Below are 21,294 nucleotides of genomic sequence, written 5' to 3'. Positions count from 1 at the left end.
ACCACAGTAGAGACGTGTTACAGGCTGTGTGTAAAGTGTTCATAGCTCTTCTCTTGGGATCGTTACAGCTCAGAGCTCAGTGTGTGTCTGTACGAACATGTCGTCATGACCACAGTAGAGACTTGTTACAGGCTGTGTGTAAAGTGTTCTTTTAGCTCTTCTCTCGGGATCGTTACAGCTCAGAGCTCAGTGTGTGTCTGTACGAACATGTCATGACCACAGTAGAGACGTGTTACAGGCTGTGTGTAAAGTGTTCTTAGCTCTTCTCTTGGGATCGTTACAGCTCAGAGCTCAGTGTATGTCTATAGATACGAACATGTCATGACCACAGCTCAGAGTGCAGTGTATAACATAATACGGACCGAGTGTACGATCAAATAAAGCGCGAGGCTGTCACCAGCAGTTGTATGTACACTTTCACATTGACTGTCACCATATTCCTTCCGTGTTGGTAACTCAGGTGATATTCAGCACGTCCTGTCAATTAACACATCTGTTTATGTTGTGTGTTATTGTGCATTATTCCCCCCTCTGCTCCTTTACCTCTGTAAACTTGCAGAGCTAGTTATCTTTCGATAAACACCCAGCAACCAAACAAATAACGAGCCAGCAACAGCTTGAATCCTCGATAGCGCAATGGGTTGAGAAGCTGTTCTGTGTCGGTACTATTTTTGCGACTGAAAAGTTCCGAACGCTCTAATGTACAAAGTATACAACAACAACAACAACAACAACAACAACAACAACAACAACAACAACAACAACAACAACAACAACAACAACAACAACAACAAAGCATTGCGACACGTTTTATTCTCCAACTGAACAATTCCTTCCCGTCATTTCATTCAAACTTTTTCTGTCTGAATTTTCGTCAATGTGTTTTCATTGATATCCTTCGTTTTTGTCAAATTAATTTTGTAACGTGGTGTTATTGTTTTAGGTGAGGCAAGACGAGAACAATGGCGAGCCAGCAGTCAGGTAGCGGGGCCATTCCGAAGACACCACGCCAGGTAGGCCGCTGTCACCGTCTTGTATTGTCCATAGTCTTTACCATCCATTGTTTTGTTTTGTCGATCAATTGTATTGTATTGTCCACATTATATTATACTGTCAACATTATATGTTCTTTTCCACATTATATTGTACTGTCCAAATTATATTGTATCGTCCAAATTATATTGTACTGTCCAAATTATATTGTACTGGCCGCATTGTACTGTCCAAATTAGATATTTATTTTTGTTATTGTACATTGCATTGTGTTGTCCATGCATACCTATCATTGTATTGTCCAGAACATTGTAATGTCCATGCATACCTATCATTGTATTGTCCAGAACATTGTATTGTCCATGCATACCTATCATTGTATTGTCCAAAACATTGTATTGTCCATGCATAACTATCATTGTATTGTCCATAATATTGTGTAGTCTATTGTATTGTATTGTCCATAACATTTTGTTGCCCATAGCATTGTATTGTTAATAGCATTGTGTTGTCCATTATAAGATGTTTGGTGGCTTGTTGGCAGACTAGCGTTTGTGTTGGTCCAAGGGGACAATACTGTCTTTTGTTGCATCTTTATTACCTACTGCCGAAGGGCGTGGTTGATAAAACTGTAAGGCCGCGGTTGATAATAATGCAACAAAATGCGATAACTATGCTCCCCGAGGATCAACACAAAAATGCAAATGATACTGAATGCAATGCAGTTTGGACGTATGTGTTGTAGTTTACATAGACCGGACTGAACAGTGTAGACATACAGCACGTACATTCTCACGACAACAGGGGACACTGAACAGTGTAGACATACATCACGTACATTCTCACAACAACAGGGGACACTGAACAGTGTAGACATAGAGCACGTACATTCTCACGACAACAGAGGACACTGAACAGTGTAGACATACAGCACGTACATTCTCACGACAACAGGGGACACTGAACAGTGTAGACATACAGTACGTACATTCTCACGACAACAGGGGACACTGAACAGTGTAGACATACAGCACGTACATTCTCACGACAACAGAGGACACTGAACAGTGTAGACATACAGCACGTACATTCTCACGACAACAGAGGACACTGAACAGTGTAGACCTACAGCATGTACATTCTCACGACAACAGACAGAGGACACTGAACAGTGTGAAAATACATCACGTACATTCTCACGACAACAGAGGACACTGAACAGTGTAGACATACAGCACGTACATTCTCACGACAACAGGGGACACTAAACAGTGTAGACGGCATACATCACGTACATTCTCACGACAACAGAGGACACTGAACAGTGTATACATACATCACGTACATTCTCGCGACAACAGGGGACACTGAACAGTGTAGACATATAGCACGTATATTCTCACGACAACAGAGGACACTGAACAGTGTATACATACATCACGTACATTCTCACGACAACAGAGGACACTGAACAGTGTAGACATAGAGCACGTACATTCTCACGACAACAGGGGACACTGAACAGTGTAGACATACATCACGTACATTATCACGACAACAGAGGACACTGAACAGTGTAGACATACAGCACGTACATTCTCGCGACAACAGGGGACACTGAACAGTGTAGACATATAGCACGTATATTCTCACAACAACAGAGGACACTGAACAGTGTATACATACATCACGTACATTCTCACGACAACAGAGGACACTGAACAGTGTAGACATTGAGCACGTACATTCTCACGACAACAGGGGACACTAAACAGTGTATACATTGAGCACGTACATTCTCACGACAACAGGGGACACTGAACAGTGTAGACATAGAGCACGTACATTCTCACGACAACAGAGGACACTGAACAGTGTAGACATACATCACGTACATTCTCACGACAACAGGGGACACTGAACAGTGCAGACATACATCACGTACATTCTCACGACAACAGGGGACACTGAACAGTGTAGACATACATCACGTACATTCTCACGACAACAGGGGACACTGAACAGTGTAGACATACATCACGTACATTCTCACGACAACAGGGGACACTGAACAGTGTAGACATACATCACGTACATTCTCACGACAACAGAGGACACTGAACAGTGTAGACATACATCACGTACATTCTCACGACAACAGGGGACACTGAACAGTGTAGACATACACCACGTACATTCCCACGACAACAGGGGACACTAAACAGTGTAGACATACATCACGTACATTCTCGCGACAACAGAGGACACTGAACAGTGTATACATACATCACGTACATTCTCACGACAACAGGGGACACTGAACAGTGTAGACATACATCACGTACATTCTCACGACAACAGGGGACACAGAACAGTGTATACATACATCACGTACATTCTCGCGACAACAGGGGACACTGAACAGTGTATACATACATCACGTACATTCTCGCGACAACAGGGGACACTGAACAGTGTAGACATATAGGGCCTAGCACGTACATTCTCACGACAACAGGGGACACTGAACAGTGCATACATACATCACGTACATTCTCGCGACAACAGGGGACACTGAACAGTGTAGACATACATCACGTACATTCTCACGACAACAGGGGACACTGAACAGTGTATACATACAACACGTACATTCTCACGACAACAGAGGACACTGAACAGTGTAGACATAGAGCACGTACATTCTCACGACAGGGGACACTGAACAGTGTAGACATACATCACGTACATTCTCACGACAACAGGGGACACTGAACAGTGCAGACATACATCACGTACATTCTCACGACAACAGGGGACACTGAACAGTGTAGACATACATCACGTACATTCTCACGACAACAGGGGACACTGAACAGTGTAGACATACAGTACGTACATTCTCACGACAACAGGGGACAGTGAACAGTGTAGACATACATCACGTACATTCTCACGACAACAGGGGACAGTGAACAGTGTAGACATACATCACGTCAGTACATTCTCACAACAACAGGGGACACTGAACAGTGTAGACATACAGCACGTACATTCTCACGACAACAGGGGACACTGAACAGTGTAGACATACAGCACGTACATTCTCACGACAACAGGGGACACTGAATAGTGTAGACATACAACACGTACATTCTCACGACAACAGAGGACAATGAACAGTGTAGACATACAGCACGTACATTCTCACGACAACAGAGGACACTGAACAGTGTAGACATACAGCACGTACATTCTCACGACAACAGAGGACACTGAACAGTGTAGACATACATCACGTACATTCTCACGACAACAGGGGACACTGAACAGTGTAGACATACAGCACGTACATTCTCACGACAACAGGGGACACTGAACAGTGTAGACATACATCACGTACATTCTCACGACAACAGAGGACACTGAACAGTGTATACATACATCACGTACATTCTCGCGACAACAGGGGACACTGAACAGTGTAGACATACATCACGTACATTCTCACGACAACAGAGGACACTGAACAGTGTAGACATAGAGCACGTACATTCTCACGACAACAGGGGACACTGAACAGTGTAGACATACATCACGTACATTCTCACGACAACAAGGGACACTGAACAGTGCAGACATACATCACGTACATTCTCACGACAACAGGAGACACTGAACGGTGTAGACATACATCACGTACATTCTCACGACAACAGGGGACACAGAACAGTGTAGACATTGAGCACGTACATTCTCACGACAACAGGAGACACTGAACAGTGTAGACATACATCACGTACATTCTCACGACAACAGGGGACAGTGAACAGTGTAGACATACATCACGTCAGTACATTCTCACGACAACAGGGGACACTGAACAGTGCAGACGTACAGCACGTACATTCTCACGACAACAGGGGACACTGAACAGTGCAGACATACAGCACGTACATTCTCACGACAACAGGGGACACTGAACAGTGCAGACATACATCACGTACATTCTCACGACAACAGAGGACACTGAACAGTGTAGACATACAGCACGTACATTCTCTCGAAAACAGAGAGCACTAAACAGTGTAGATATACAGCACGTACATTCTCACGACAACAGAGGACACTGAACAGTGTAGACATACAGCACGTACATTCTCACGACAGCAGAGGTCACTGAACAGTGTAGACATACAGCACGTACATTCTCACGACAACAGAGGACACTGAACAGTGTAGACATACAGCACGTACATTCTCACGACAACAGAGGACACTGAACAGTGTAGACATACAGCACGTACATTCTCACGACAACAAAGGTCACTAAACAGTGTAGACATACATCACGTACATTCTCACGACAACAGAGGACACTGAACAGTGAAGACATACAGCACGTACATTCTCACGACAACAGGGGACACTGAACAGTGTAGACATACAGCACGTACATTCTCACGACAACAGAATTCACTGAACAGTGTAGATATACAGCACGTACATTCTCACGACAACAGAGGACACTGAACAGTGTAGACATACAGCACGTACATTCTCACGACAACAGAGGACACTAAACAGTGTAGACATACAGCACGTACATTCTCACGACAACAGAGGACACTGAACAGTGTAGACATACAGCACGTACATTCTCACGACAACAAAGGACACTGAACAGTGTAGACATACAGCACGTACATTCTCACGACAACAGGGGACACTGAACAGTGTAGACATACAGCATGCACATTCTAACGACAACAGGGGACACTGAACAGTGTAGACATACAGCACGTACATTCTCACGACAACAGAGGTCACTGAACAGTGTAGACATACAGCATGTACATTCTCACGACAACAGAGGACACTGAACAGTGTAGACATACAGCACGTACATTCTCACGACAACAGAGGACACTAAACAGTGTAGACATACATCACATACATTCTCACGACAACAGAGGTCACTAAACAGTGTAGACATACAGCACGTACATTCTCACGACAACAGAGGTCACTGAACAGTGTAGACATACAGCACGTACATTCTCACGACAACAGAGGACACTGAACAGTGTAGACATACAGCACGTACATTATCACGACAACAGGGGACACTAAACAGTGTAGACATACAGCACGTACATTCTCACGACAACAGAGGACACTGAACAGTGTAGACATACATCACCTACATTCTCACGACAACAGAGGTCACTGAACAATGTAGACATACAGCACGTACATTCTCACAACAACAGAGGTCACTGAACAGTGTAGACATACAGCACGTACATTCTCACGACAACAGAGGACACTGAACAGTGTAGACATACAGCACGTACATTCTCACGACAACAGAGGACACTGAACAGTGTAGACATACAGCACGTACATTCTCACGACAACAGGGGACACTGAACAGTGTAGACATACAGCACGTACATTCTCACGACAACAGAGGTCACTGAACAGTGTAGACATACAGCACGTACATTCTCACGACAACAGAGGACACTGAACAGTGTAGACATACAGCACGTACATTCTCACGACAACAGAGGTCACTGAACAGTGTAGACATACATCACGTACATTCTCACGACAACAGGGGACACTGAACAGTGTAGACATACAGCACGTACATTCTCACGACAACAGAGGTCACCTGAACAGTGTAGAAATACAGTACGTACATTCTCACGACAACAGAGGTCACTAAACAGTGTAGACATACAGCACGTACATTCTCACGACAACAGGGGACACTGAACAGTGTAGACATACAGCACGTACATTCTCACGACAACAGAGGTCACTGAACAGTGTAGACATACAGCACGTACATTCTCACGACAACAGGGGACACTGAACAGTGTAGACATACAGCACGTACATTCTCACGACAACAGAGGTCACTAAACAGTGTAGACATACAGCACGTACATTCTCACGACAACAGGGGACACTGAACAGTGTAGACATACAGCACGTACATTCTCACGACAACAGAGGACACTGAACAGTGTAGACATACAGCACGTACATTCTCACGACAACAGAGGACACTGAACAGTGTAGACATACATCACGTACATTCTCACGACAACAGGGGACACTGAACAGTGTAGACATACAGCACGTACATTCTCACGACAACAGGGGACACTGAACAGTGTAGACATACATCACGTACATTCTCACGACAACAGAGGACACTGAACAGTGTAGACATAGAGCACGTACATTCTCACGACAACAGGGGACACTGAACAGTGTAGACATACATCACGTACATTCTCACGACAACAGGGGACACTGAACAGTGTAGACATACATCACGTACATTCTCACGACAACAGGGGACACTGAACAGTGTAGACATACATCACGTACATTCTCACGACAACAGGAGACACTGAACAGTGTAGACATACAGCACGTACATTCTCACGACAACATGAGACACTGAACAGTGTAGACATACAGCACGTACATTCTCACGACAACAGGAGACACTGAACAGTGTAGACATACATCACGTCAGTACATTCTCACGACAACAGGGGACACTGAACAGTGCAGACAGTACAGCACGTACATTCTCACGACAACAGGGGACACTGAATAGTGCAGACATACAGCACGTACATTCTCACGACAACAGAGGACACTGAACAGTGTAGACATACAGCACGTACATTCTCACGACAACAGAGGACACTGAACAGTGTAGACATACAGCACGTACATTCTCACGACAACAGAGGACACTGAACAGTGTAGACATACATCACGTACATTCTCACGACAACAGGGGACACTGAACAGTGTAGACATACAGCACGTACATTCTCACGACAACAGGGGACACTGAACAGTGTAGACATACATCACGTACATTCTCACGACAACAGAGGACACTGAACAGTGTAAACATACATCACGTACATTCTCACGACAACAGGGGACACTGAACAGTGTAGACATACAGCACGTACATTCTCACGACAACAGGGGACACTGAACAGTGTAGACATACATCACGTACATTCTCACGACAACAGAGGACACTGAACAGTGTATACATACATCACGTACATTCTCGCGACAACAGGGGACACTGAACAGTGTAGACATATAGGGCCTAGCACGTACATTCTCACGACAACAGGGGACACGGAACAGTGTAGACATACAGCACGTACATTCTCACGACAACAGGGGACACGGAACAGTGTAGACATACAGCACGTACATTCTCACGACAACACAGGACACAGAACAGTGTAGACATACAGCACGTACATTCTCACGACAACAGGGGACAATGAACAGTGTAGACATACAGCACGTACATTCTCACGACAACAGGGGACACTGAACAGTGTAGACATACAGCACGTACATTCTCACGACAACAGGGGACACTGAACAGTGTAGACATACATCACGTACATTCTCACGACAACAGGGGACACTGAACAGTGCAGACATACATCACGTACATTCTCACGACAACAGGGGACACTGAACAGTGTAGACATACATCACGTACATTCTCACGACAACAGGGGACACAGAACAGTGTAGACATACATCACGTCTCACGACAACAGGAGACACTGAACGGTGTAGTGATACATCACGTACATTCTCACGACAACAGGGGACACAGAACAGTGTAGACATACAGCACGTACATTCTCACGACAACAGGGGACACTGAACAGTGCAGACGTACAGCACGTACATTCTTACGACAACAGGGGACACTGAACAGTGCAGACATACAGCACGTACATTCTCACGACAACAGGGGACACTGAACAGTGCAGACATACAGCACGTACATTCTCACGACAACAGAGGACACTGAACAGTGTAGACATACAGCACGTACATTCTCACGAAAACAGAGGAGCACTAAACAGTGTAGATATACAGCACGTACATTCTCACGACAACAGGGGACACTGAACAGTGTAGACATACAGCACGTACATTCTCACGACAACAGAGGTCACTGAACAGTGTAGACATACAGCACGTACATTCTCACGACAACAGAGGACACTGAACAGTGTAGACATACAGCACGTACATTCTCACGACAACAGGGGACACTGAACAGTGTAGACATACAGCACGTACATTCTCACGACAACAGACAGAGGACATTGAACATTGTAGATATACATCACGTACATTCTTACGACAACAGGGGACACTGAACAGTGAAGACATAGAGCACGTACATTCCCACGACAACAGAGGACACTAAACAGTGTAGACATACATCACGTACATTTTCAGGACAACAGAGAACACTGAACAGTGTAGACATACAGCATATACATTCTCACGACAACAGACAGAGGAAACTAAACAGTGTAGACATACAGCACGTACATTCTAACGACAACAGGGGACACTGAACAGTGTAGACATGCAGCACGTGCATCCTCACGACAACAGAGGTCACTGAACAGTGTAGACATACAGCACGTACATTCTCACGACAACAGGGGACACTGAACAGTGTAGACATACAGCACGATCATTCTCACGACAACAGGGGACAGTAAACAGTGTAGACATACAGCACGTACATTCTCACGACAACAGAGGACACTTAACAGTGTAGACATACAGCACGTACATTCTCACGACAACAGGGGTCACTGAACAGTGTAGACATACAGCACGTACATTCTCACGACAACAGAGGACACTGAACAGTGTAGACATACAGCACGTACATTCTCACGACAACAGAGGTCACTGAACAGTGTAGACATACAGCACGTAAATTCTCACGACAACAGAGGACACTGAACAGTGTAGACATATATCACGTACATTCTCACGACAACAGAGGTCACCGAACAGTGTAGACATACAGCACGTACATTCTCACGACAACAGGGGACACTGAACAGTGTAGACATACAGCACGTACATTCTCACGACAACAGAGGTCACTGAACAGTGTAGACATACAGCACGTACATTCTCACGACAACAGGGGACACTGAACAGTGTAGACATACAGCACGTACATTCTCACGACAACAGAGGTCACTAAACAGTGTAGACATACAGCACGTACATTCTCACGACAACAGGGGACACTGAACAGTGTAGACATACAGCACGTACATTCTCACGACAACAGAGGACACTGAACAGTGTAGACATACAGCACGTACATTCTCACGACAACAGAGGACACTGAACAGTGTAGACATACATCACGTACATTCTCACGACAACAGGGGACACTGAACAGTGTAGACATACAGCACGTACATTCTCACGACAACAGAGGACACTGAACAGTGTAGACATACAGCACGTACATTCTCACGACAACAGAGGTCACCGAACAGTGTAGACATACAGCACTTACATTCTCACGACAACAGGGGACACTGAACAGTGTAGACATACAGCACGTACATTCTCACGACAACAGAGGTCACTGAACAGTGTAGACATACAGCACGTACATTCTCACGACAACAGGGGACACTGAACAGTGTAGACATACAGCACGTACATTCTCACGACAACAGAGGTCACTAAACAGTGTAGACATACAGCACGTACATTCTCACGACAACAGAGGTCACTAAACAGTGTAGACATACATCACGTACATTCTCACGACAACAGAGGACACTGAACAGTGTAGACATACAGCACGTACATTCTCACGACAACAGAGGACACTGAACAGTGTAGACATACAGCACGTACATTCTCACGACAACAGAGGACACTAAACAGTGTGGACATACAACACGTACATTCTCACGACAACAGGGGACACTGAACAGTGTAGACATACAGCACGTACATTCTCACGACAACAGGGGACACTGAACAGTGTAGACATACAGCACGTACATTCTTATGACAACAGAGGACACTGAACAGTGTAGACATACAGCACGTACATTCTCACGACAACAGAGGACACTGAACAGTGTATACATACAGCACGTACATTCTTATGACAACAGGGGATACTGAACAGTGTAGACATACAGCACGTACATTCTCACGACAACAGAGGTCACTAAACAGTGTAGACATACAGCACGTACATTCTCACGACAACAGAGGTCACTGAACAGTGTAGACATACAGCACGTACATTCTCACGACAACAGAGGTCACTGAACAGTGTAGACATACAGCACGTACATTCTCACGACAACAGAGGACACTGAACAGTGTAGACATACACCACGTACATTCTCACGACAACAGAGGTCACCGAACAGTGTAGACATACAGCACGTACATTCTCACGACAACAGGGGACACTGAACAGTGTAGACATACAGCACGTACATTCTCACGACAACAGAGGTCACTGAACAGTGTAGACATACAGCACGTACATTCTCACGACAACAGGGGACACTGAACAGTGTAGACATACAGCACGTACATTCTCACGACAACAGAGGTCACTAAACAGTGTAGACATACAGCACGTACATTCTCACGACAACAGGGGACACTGAACAGTGTAGACATACAGCACGTACATTCTCACGACAACAGAGGACACTGAACAGTGTAGACATACAGCACGTACATTCTCACGACAACAGAGGACACTGAACAGTGTAGACATACATCACGTACATTCTCACGACAACAGGGGACACTGAACAGTGTAGACATACAGCACGTACATTCTCACAACAACAGGGGACACTGAACAGTGTAGATGTTACAGTCAAATCGGGAAATCAGGTATTTCACGAGAATGCCTGAAAGTTTAGGCATTCACGGTAAATACCTGGTTTGATCAGGCAAATCCGGAAATGACTGAAATTGTTTAGGCACTATCGGTGATTGACTGAAATAGGCTGCCAGGCATTATCGGAGAATGCCTACCGCTCACAATCTGTGTTTCTGGTGAGAGTCAGAAAGCATTTCAGCACAGAAGCCTACTATAAAACTTTGAATGGCTGGGGTCGTAATTGGTTTCATGCCTCTTTTCCATCAGGAAGGTATTGCTGTCCAGCCATCAACTGCCTGTGCCGGGCCAATGCTGTCAGTGTGGAATCTATTCTGTATTCTCTCTCTCTCTCTCTCCTATCTCTTTCTCTCTCTTGATTTTAAGGCATTCAATTAAAGAACATAATGATGTTTAATTCTAAAAACTAAAATGTACATTAAAACAGAACTTTCTGTCAACAGTTCATTTGTTTCCACAAGTCAAGGATTGGTGACACCGACTGTTGCACTTCAGTTTTGCTTTGAAGCATTTGCACCGATTGTTCTGGCATTTCTTTGCACCCGAACAGTTGCACTTGACGTATCCTTGTCCTCCGCTTTGGGAGCCCAGGATGACGGCCGCGCGAAGACTTACATGCTTAACACAGTTCATTTCACTCAAATACAACAGTTTTTGTGGACACAGTTCGAAATCGTTTCTGGCGTAGGCTCCTTTTAAACCCAGCTAGCAAGCTTTCGTCGGCCGACTGACGATTTCAGTCGGGTGACGTCGTCATATGTCGTGTGTCGTCGTCCGTTGTCGCGCCGATACCGTTTGACTGTGTGTAAAACTCGGCAAATGTACGTAATAAACCCCGACATCGGCCCGACGCAATGTTGCTGTCGATAAAATTATGCAGAGTTACGGGAGATAACAAATTGATGATCATTATTTTAACATTTGTTACGTCCCCTGTTCAAGCGCAACGGCGTGACATTATGAGACTGACCATGCAAATGCGAAACTAAATTATTCATACTGATTTGTTGACTTTTTTACATAGGAGTAGGATAATTAATTGTAAGTTTTATTTGCATATTTGCAATCCAATACAGCATGAGCTCAAATCATGAGTTTTACATTTTAAAAATACGCCATCATTTACTTGAAATATTCAAATAGCTTTCCTTACGGTAAACAAGATTGAGTGTGCAAATGGCTGCTGCTTTCCCGCGTGAGCGAATTTTATTTGTTTTCTTAGTTCAAGTTAATATCGAAAGAAGAGACATTCTTGGGAATGTTGGACAGCACATTGATGATATGTTATCCGAGACGAATGTCGCCTCGGGATCTCAATCTGAGTGCTGGTCCCAGTGCCACGTGGTGGCGGTGAGAATAGTTGTGTAGCCAGTGAGTCAGGCTCTTGGCAATGACACTCAGATTCAGACGTCAACTCGAGGACACAACCGACGGATGGAGCGAGTAAGTGATTTCGGTTTTTTTTGGCTCTCAATGTTAGTTTTGCTGTTACAGTGAGGGGGGGGGGGGGGGGGGGAGTACATACTGCTGTATCTTATTCTGTAGATGTAGGTGTGTTTTGTCCTGTTACAGTGGGGGAGGGGGGTGTTGTACACACTGCTGTAAATATAGATGTAGGTGTGTTTTGTCTTGTTACAGTGGGGGGGGGGGGGGGGGGGGTGTACATACTGCTGTAGATGTAGGTGTGTATTGTCCTGTTACAGGGGGGGGGGGGGTAACATACTTCTGTAGCTGTAGGGGGAGGGGGGGTACATACTGCTGTAGCTGTTAGTGATTTTTGCACTGTTACACTGGGGGGGGGGGGGGGGGGTGGGTGGAGTACATACTGCTGAATCTGTAGCTGTAAGTGTGGTTTGCACTGTTACACTTGGGGGGGGGGGGGGGTGTACATACTGATGTATCTGTAGCTGTAGGTGTGACGTGTATTGCATTGTAACACTTGGGGGGGTGTACATACTGATCTATCTGTAGCTGGTGGTGTGTTTTGCACTGTTACACACTTGGGGGGGGGGGGGGGTGTACATACTAACTGCTGAATCTGTAGCTGTATGTGTGTTCTGCACAGGGACACGGGGGGGGGGGGGGGGGGGAGGGGGTTGTACATACTGCTGAATCTGTAGCTGTAGGTGTGTTTTGTACTGTTACACTTGGGGGGGGGGGGGGGGGGTGTGCATACTGATGTATATGCTTGGTGCTGGTGGACAATATTCACTTTTTTGGCCAAAACCACACTTTTGTGGCCAAAAACGTACATTATTGGCCAAAAAGTGTGTTTTTGGCCAAAAACATGTTTTGGCCAAAACTTTTAAGTGCAAAGTTTTGGCCAAAAAAATATTTGGCCAAATCTAAAACATTTGGCCAAATCTTCACTTTTTTGGCCAAATGTTTTAGATTTGGCCAAATATTTTTTTGGCCAAAACTTTTGCATTGAAAGTTTTGGCCAAAAAATAGTTTTGGCCAAAACTTCATTTTTTGGCCAAATCTTTGAGTACCCCTTGGCGCTGATGGACAATATTCATTTTTTTGGCCAAAAACGCCAGTTTTGGCCAAAAAAGCAAAGTTTTGGCCAAAAAAGTATAGTTTTGGCCAAAAACGCCAGTTTTGGCCAAAAACGCCAGTTTTGGCCAAAACCGCCAGTTTTGGCCAAAAAATTATAGTTTTGGCCAAAAAAGTGAAAATTGTCCACCAGCGCCAAGCTGCTTGGCGCTGGTGGACAATATTCACTTTTTTTGCCCAAAACACACTTTTTTGGCCAAAACTGGCGTTTTTGGCCAAAAAAGCAAAGTTTTGGCCAAAAAAGTATAGTTTTGGCCAAAAACGCCAGTTTTGGCCAAAACCGCCAGTTTTGGCCAAAAAAGTGCGTTTTTGGCCAAAAAAGTGAATATTGTTCACCAGCGCCAAGCTGCTTGGCGCTGGTGGACAATATTCACTTATTTTGCCAAAAACACACTTTTTTGGCCAAAACTGGCGGTATTGGCCAAAAAAGCAAAGTTTTGGCCAAAAAAGCAAAGTTTTGGCCAAAAAGAGATTTGGCCAAAAAAGTGAATATTGTCCACCAGCGCCAGCAAATACAAAAGATTTGGCCAAAAAAAGATTTGGCCAAACAAAAAAGATTTGGCCAAAAAGTGAAGATTTGGCCAAATCTTTTTTGTTTGGCCAAATTTTTTTTGGCCAAATCTTTTTGTGGCAGAAGTTTGGCCAAATCTCCCGTTTTAGCTAACATAAACAGTTTTGGCCAAAACTTTTACATAGAAAGTTTTGGCCAAAAAAAAGTTATAGCCAAATCTATTTTATTTGGCCAAATGTGTGGGTTGTTTTGGCCAAATCTTTGTCTTTTTTGGCCAAAACTGGCGGTTTTTGCCAAAAAAGTGAATATTGTCCACCAGCGCCAAGCATAGATGTAACTAGCTGTAGCTGTAGGTGTGTTATGTACTGTTACAGTAGGGGGGGGGGGGGGGTTGAACATACTGCTGTAAATATAGATGTAGACCTGTGTTTTGTCTTGTTACAGTGGGGGGGGGGGGGGGGGGATTGGGGTTGTATACTGCTGTATCTGTAGATCTAGGTGTGTTTTGCGCTCTACACGAGGGAAGGGGGTGGAGTGTTGTATGTTTTGTACTGTTACAGTGGTGGCAGCGGGGGGAGGGGGGTGTACATAATTTTGAATCTGTAGCTGTAAATGAGTTTTGTACTGTTACAGTGGGGGCGGGGGGGGGGGGGGTTGGGGGTTGTACATATTAATGCTGTAGCTGTAGGTGTGTTTTGCACTGTTACACTGGGGGGGGGGGGGGGGGTTGTACACACTGCTGTATCTGTAGCAGTAGGTGCGATTTGTGCTGTTACAGTTGGGGGGGGGGGGGGGGGTACATACTGCTGTAGCTGTAGGTGTTTTTTGCACTGTTACACTTGGGTTGGGGGAGGGGGGGGTTGTACATACTGCTGAATCTGTAGCTGTAAGTGTGTTTTGCACTGTTACATTGGGGGGGGGGGGGGGTATACATACTGCTGTAACTGGAGCTGTAGGTGTGTTTTGTACTGTTACTAAGGAGGAGGGGGGTGTACATACGGCTGTAGCTGTAAGTAATTTTTGCACTATGCTGAATCTGTTGCTGTAGGTGTGTTTTATACTGTAATACTGAGGGGGGGGGGGGGGGGTTGTACATACGGCTGTATCTGTAGCTGTAGGTGTGTTTTGTACTGTTACAGTGAGGGCGGGGGGGGGGGGGTCTACATACTGCTGTATCTGTAGCTGGTGTTGTGTATTGCACTGTTACACTGGGGGGGGGGGGGGGAGGGGGTTGTACATATTGCTGTATCTGTATCTGTAGGTTTGTTTTCCACTGTAACACTGGGGGGAGGGGGGTTGTACTGCTGTAGCTGTAGCTTTAAGTGAATTTTGCACTGTTACACTTGGGGGGCGGGGGAGGGGGGGGTACATACTGCTGTAGCTGCACCCAGCCAGCAAGACATTAGCGGCCGATAATCGGCCGAACACCCTTCAAAAAGTCGGGCCGGTGATGTCAAAAGATACGACGCGGGTGTTGGCCCGACTAACTTTTGCAAAGAGGCAAAGAGGCGGCCGACAGGTGGCCGAACACCTGTACTATGGCGGCACGCATCCGGTCCGATGTTAATCGGCCCGATGGCTTGTTGGACCTGCGGGCCGACATCGTCCCGATGTCTTCCCGCTCAAATCGATATCTTCCCGATGTCGGCATAAGGTGTCGGGCCGCAGGTCCAACAAGTCATCGGGCCGATTAACATCGGACCGGATGCGTGCCGCCATAGTACAGGTGTTCGGCCGCCTGTCGGCCGCCTCGTTGCCTCTTTGCAAAAGTTAGTCGGGCCAACACCCGCGTCGTATGTTTTGACGTCACCGGCCCGACTTTTTGAAGGGTGTTCGGCCGATTATCGGCCGCTAATGTCTTGCTGGCTGGGAAATCCCATTCTTGGTCACCAGTGTGTAGTTGTCATTTTCACTCCTGTCAAGAATCACCCCCAGGATATTCCGCGGGTCTCCACGGCCTCTATCCACCAGTGGAATGGGTATAGCGACGTTATCACCTCTCTGTCCATGACCGAGATCCAAGCGACTCCGCTTCACCATTCTTTCTGCTTGCTGGAGCTGACATACCCTGCTAGCTTGTTTGTGGTGCTGAATTTGTTTATATTGTCTGTCAAGCAATGCCACACTGTCATCAGTCACCAACTCCTCAATACTGAGGTTTGCATTTCCAGGGTGGATGTTGGCAGTGTTACGCTGGGGTTCAGACCTAGTCAAACAATATCGCCATTTGCTCTCTCCACAGATCCTTGGGACTGAGGGTGTCTCGGCTTGCCATGGACAAGTTTCAGTTCAGGCCACAAGTCTCTCAGTTCTGTGATAATTGCTGCAGTGAATTCGGAACCATTGTCCGATTGTAGGATCACAGGAGCTCCAAGTAGTGCAAAGATGTCCATCAACTGAACTGCTACCTCACAAGCTCTTTTTGAGGTCAGTGGTCGCAACACAACGAACTTTGTAAGATGGTCTTGATAAACCATTATCCACTTGTACTGACCATCGCCCATCGACTGAAAGTCAATCAGGTCAACTTGACATCTGGAAGAAAAATCACTTGAAAGGATGGGTCTCACAACAACTCCTTTTGTTTTTTGTCGCTTTGTCTTTTCTTGGCACACCTTGCATAAAGACTTGAAAATTTCAACGCTTTCTCTGTGCACATTTGCAAATTTCTGTTCAATTTCCTTTAGAACCCTATCCCTTCCACCGTGTCCTGTGGCAAGATGAGCTGTTCTGATCACGTCGAATGTGTCTTCAATTGTCACTTTACGAGAAAATCACAATAAATTCGTGCTCGTAGTCTTACACACGCGATAGTGTTACACTCGCGGTAGTGACCTGCACCCGTAAAAAAAAAACTGCAATCACTCCGAACTCAGTGAAATGGGGAAAACGATGAATAGACAATGTGCTAGAAGAGAAATTCATGCTCAAGGCAGGCGAGGTAAAAACAGACAAGGTCTCAGAACAACCCGTTTTGCCTAACAGTCAGGCAAAACGGGAAATTTGCACAAGTAGTTTTTAGTCATTTCCTGATAGTGCCTAAAAAAATTCAGTCATTTCCGGAATTGCCTGATCAAACCAGGTATTTACCATGAATGCCTAAACTTTCAGACATTCTCGTGAAATACCTGATTTCCCGATTTGACTGTAACATATACATACATCACGTACATTCTCACGACAACAGAGGACACTGAACAGTGTAGACATAGAGCACGTACATTCTCACGACAACAGGGGACACTGAACAGTGTAGACATACATCACGTACATTCTCACGACAACAGGGGACACTGAACAGTGCAGACATACATCACGTACATTCTCACGACAACAGGGGACACTGAACAGTGTAGACATACAGCACGTACATTCTCACGACAACAGGGGACACTGAACAATGTAGACATACAGCACGTACATTCTTACGACAACAGGAGACACTGAACAGTGTAGACATACATCACGTACATTCTCTCAACAGGGGACAGAGAACAGTGTAGACATACATCACGTCAGTACATTCTCACGACAACAGGGGACACTGAACAGTGCAGACGTACAGCACGTACATTCTCACGACAACAGAGGACACTGAACAGTGCAGACATACAGCACGTACATTCTCACGACAACAGGGGACACTGAACAGTGCAGACATACATCACGTACATTCTCACGACAACAGGGGACACTGAACAGTGTAGACATTGAGCACGTACATTCTCACGACAACAGGGGACAGAGAACAGTGCAGATATACAGCACGTACTTTCTCACGACAACAGGGGACACTGAACAGTGTAGACATACAGCACGTACATCCTCACGACAACAGAGGTCACTGAACAGTGTAGACATACAGCATGTACATTCTCACGACAACTGAGGACACTGAACAGTGTAGACATACAGCACGTACATTCTCACGACAACAAAGGTCACTAAACAGTGTAGACATACATCACGTACATTCTTACGACAACAGAGGACACTGAACAGTGAAGACATACATTACGTACATCCTCACGACAACAGAGGACACTGAACAGTGTAGACATACAGCACGTACATTCTCACGACAACAGAGGACACTAAACAGTGTGGACATACATCACATACATTCTCACGACAACAGAGTTCACTGAACAGTGTAGACATACAGCACGTACATTCTCACGACAACAGAGGTCACTGAACAGTGTAGACATACAGCACGTACATTCTCACGACAACAGAGGACACTGAACAGTGTAGACATACAGCACGTACATTCTCACGACAACAGAGGACACTGAACAGTGTAGACATACAGCACGTACATTCTCACGACAACAGAGGACACTGAACAGTGTAGACATACATCACATACATTCTCACGACAACAGAGGTCACTGAACAGTGTAGACATACAGCACGTACATTCTCACGACAACAGAGGTCACTGAACAGTGTAGACATACAGCACGTACATTCTCACGACAACAGAGGACACTGAACAGTGTAGACATACAGCACGTACATTCTCACGACAACAGAGGACACTGAACAGTGTAGACATACAGCACGTACATTCTCACGACAACAGGGGACACTGAACAGTGTAGACATACAGCACGTACATTCTCACGACAACAGAGGTCACTGAACAGTGTAGACATACAGCACGTACATTCTCACGACAACAGAGGACACTGAACAGTGTAGACATACAGCACGTACATTCTCACGACAACAGAGGACACTGAACAGTGTAGACATACAGCACGTACATTCTCACGACAACAGAGGTCACTGAACAGTGTAGACATACAGCACGTACATTCTCACGACAACAGAGGACACTGAACAGTGTAGACATACATCACGTACATTCTCACGACAACAGAGGACACTGAACAGTGTAGACATACAGCACGTACATTCTCACGACAACAGAGGTCACTGAACAGTGTAGACATACAGCACGTACATTCTCACGACAACAGAGGACACTGAACAGTGTAGACATACAGCACGTACATTCTCACGACAACAGGGGACACTGAACAGTGTAGACATACAGCACGTACATTCTCACGACAACAGAGGTCACTGAACAGTGTAGACATACAGCACGTACATTCTCACGACAACAGAGGACACTGAACAGTGTAGACATACAGCACGTACATTCTCACGACAACAGAGGACACTGAACAGTGTAGACATACAGCACGTACATTCTCACGACAACAGAGGTCACTGAACAGTGTAGACATACAGCACGTACATTCTCACGACAACAGAGGTCACTGAACAGTGTAGACATACAGCACGTACATTCTCACGACAACAGAGGACACTGAACAGTGTAGACATACAGCACGTACATTCTCACGACAACAGAGGACACTGAACAGTGTAGACATACAGCACGTACATTCTCACGACAACAGAGGACACTGAACAGTGTAGACATACAGCACGTACATTCTCACGACAACAGAGGACACTGAACAGTGTAGACATACATCACGTACATTCTCACGACAACAGAGTTCACTGAACAGTGTAGACATACAGCACGTACATTCTCACGACAACAGAGGTCACTAAACAGTGTAGACATACAGCACGTACATTCTCACGACAACAGAGGACACTGAACAGTGTAGACATACAGCACGTACATTCTCACGACAACAGAGGACACTGAACAGTGTAGACATACAGCACGTACATTCTCACGACAACAGGGGACACTGAACAGTGTAGACATACAGCACGTACATTCTCACGACAACAGAGGACACTGAACAGTGTAGACATACAGCACGTACATTCTCACGACAACAGAGGACACTGAACAGTGTAGACATACAGCACGTACATTCTCACGACAACAGAGGTCACTGAACAGTGTAGACATACAGCACGTACATTCTCACGACAACAGAGGTCACTGAACAGTGTAGACATACAGCACGTACATTCTCACGACAACAGAGGACACTGAACAGTGTAGACATACATCACGTACATTCTCACGACAACAGAGGACACTGAACAGTGTAGACATACAGCACGTACATTCTCACGACAACAGAGGTCACTGAACAGTGTAGACATACAGCACGTACATTCTCACGACAACAGAGGTCACTAAACAGTGTAGACATACAGCGCGTACATTCTCACGACAACAGAGGTCACTAAACAGTGTAGACATACAGCACGTACATTCTCACGACAACAGGGGACACTGAACAGTGTAGACATACAGCACGTACATTCTCACGACAACAGGGGACACTGAACAGTGTAGACATACAGCACGTACATTCTCACGACAACAGAGGTCACTGAACAGTGTAGACATACAGCACGTACATTCTCACGACAACAGGGGACACTGAACAGTGTAGACATACAGCACGTACATTCTCACGACAACAGAGGT

At 45.4% G+C, this 21,294-nt stretch overlaps 1 protein-coding gene across 3 annotated transcripts in view; it reads left to right on the top strand.

Annotated features, from left to right (window-relative positions):
• The window catches only part of LOC138954157 (uncharacterized), a 37,506-nt gene that overhangs the window by 12 nt on the left and 16,200 nt on the right, over positions 1–21,294 (top strand). The window contains exons 1-2 of one of the 3 annotated variants that reach the window (XM_070326061.1): positions 1–405; positions 944–1,013. The exon at positions 1–405 is cut by the window's left edge and continues 12 nt beyond it. In XM_070326061.1, the coding sequence (XP_070182162.1) occupies positions 963–1,013 (51 nt within the window). In that variant the 5' untranslated portion in view covers positions 1–405; positions 944–962. Of the gene's footprint in view, positions 1,014–21,294 lie in introns of all 3 variants that reach the window. The other 2 variants (XM_070326060.1, XM_070326062.1) reach the window with 2 other exon arrangements.

This window comes from Littorina saxatilis, unplaced genomic scaffold (assembly GCF_037325665.1).
Source record: "Littorina saxatilis isolate snail1 unplaced genomic scaffold, US_GU_Lsax_2.0 SUPER_12_unloc_1, whole genome shotgun sequence".
Classification (NCBI taxonomy): Eukaryota; Metazoa; Mollusca; class Gastropoda; order Littorinimorpha; family Littorinidae; genus Littorina; species Littorina saxatilis.
Note: the sequence above shows the minus strand (reverse complement) of the source record. Positions and strands in the feature narration are given on the sequence as shown.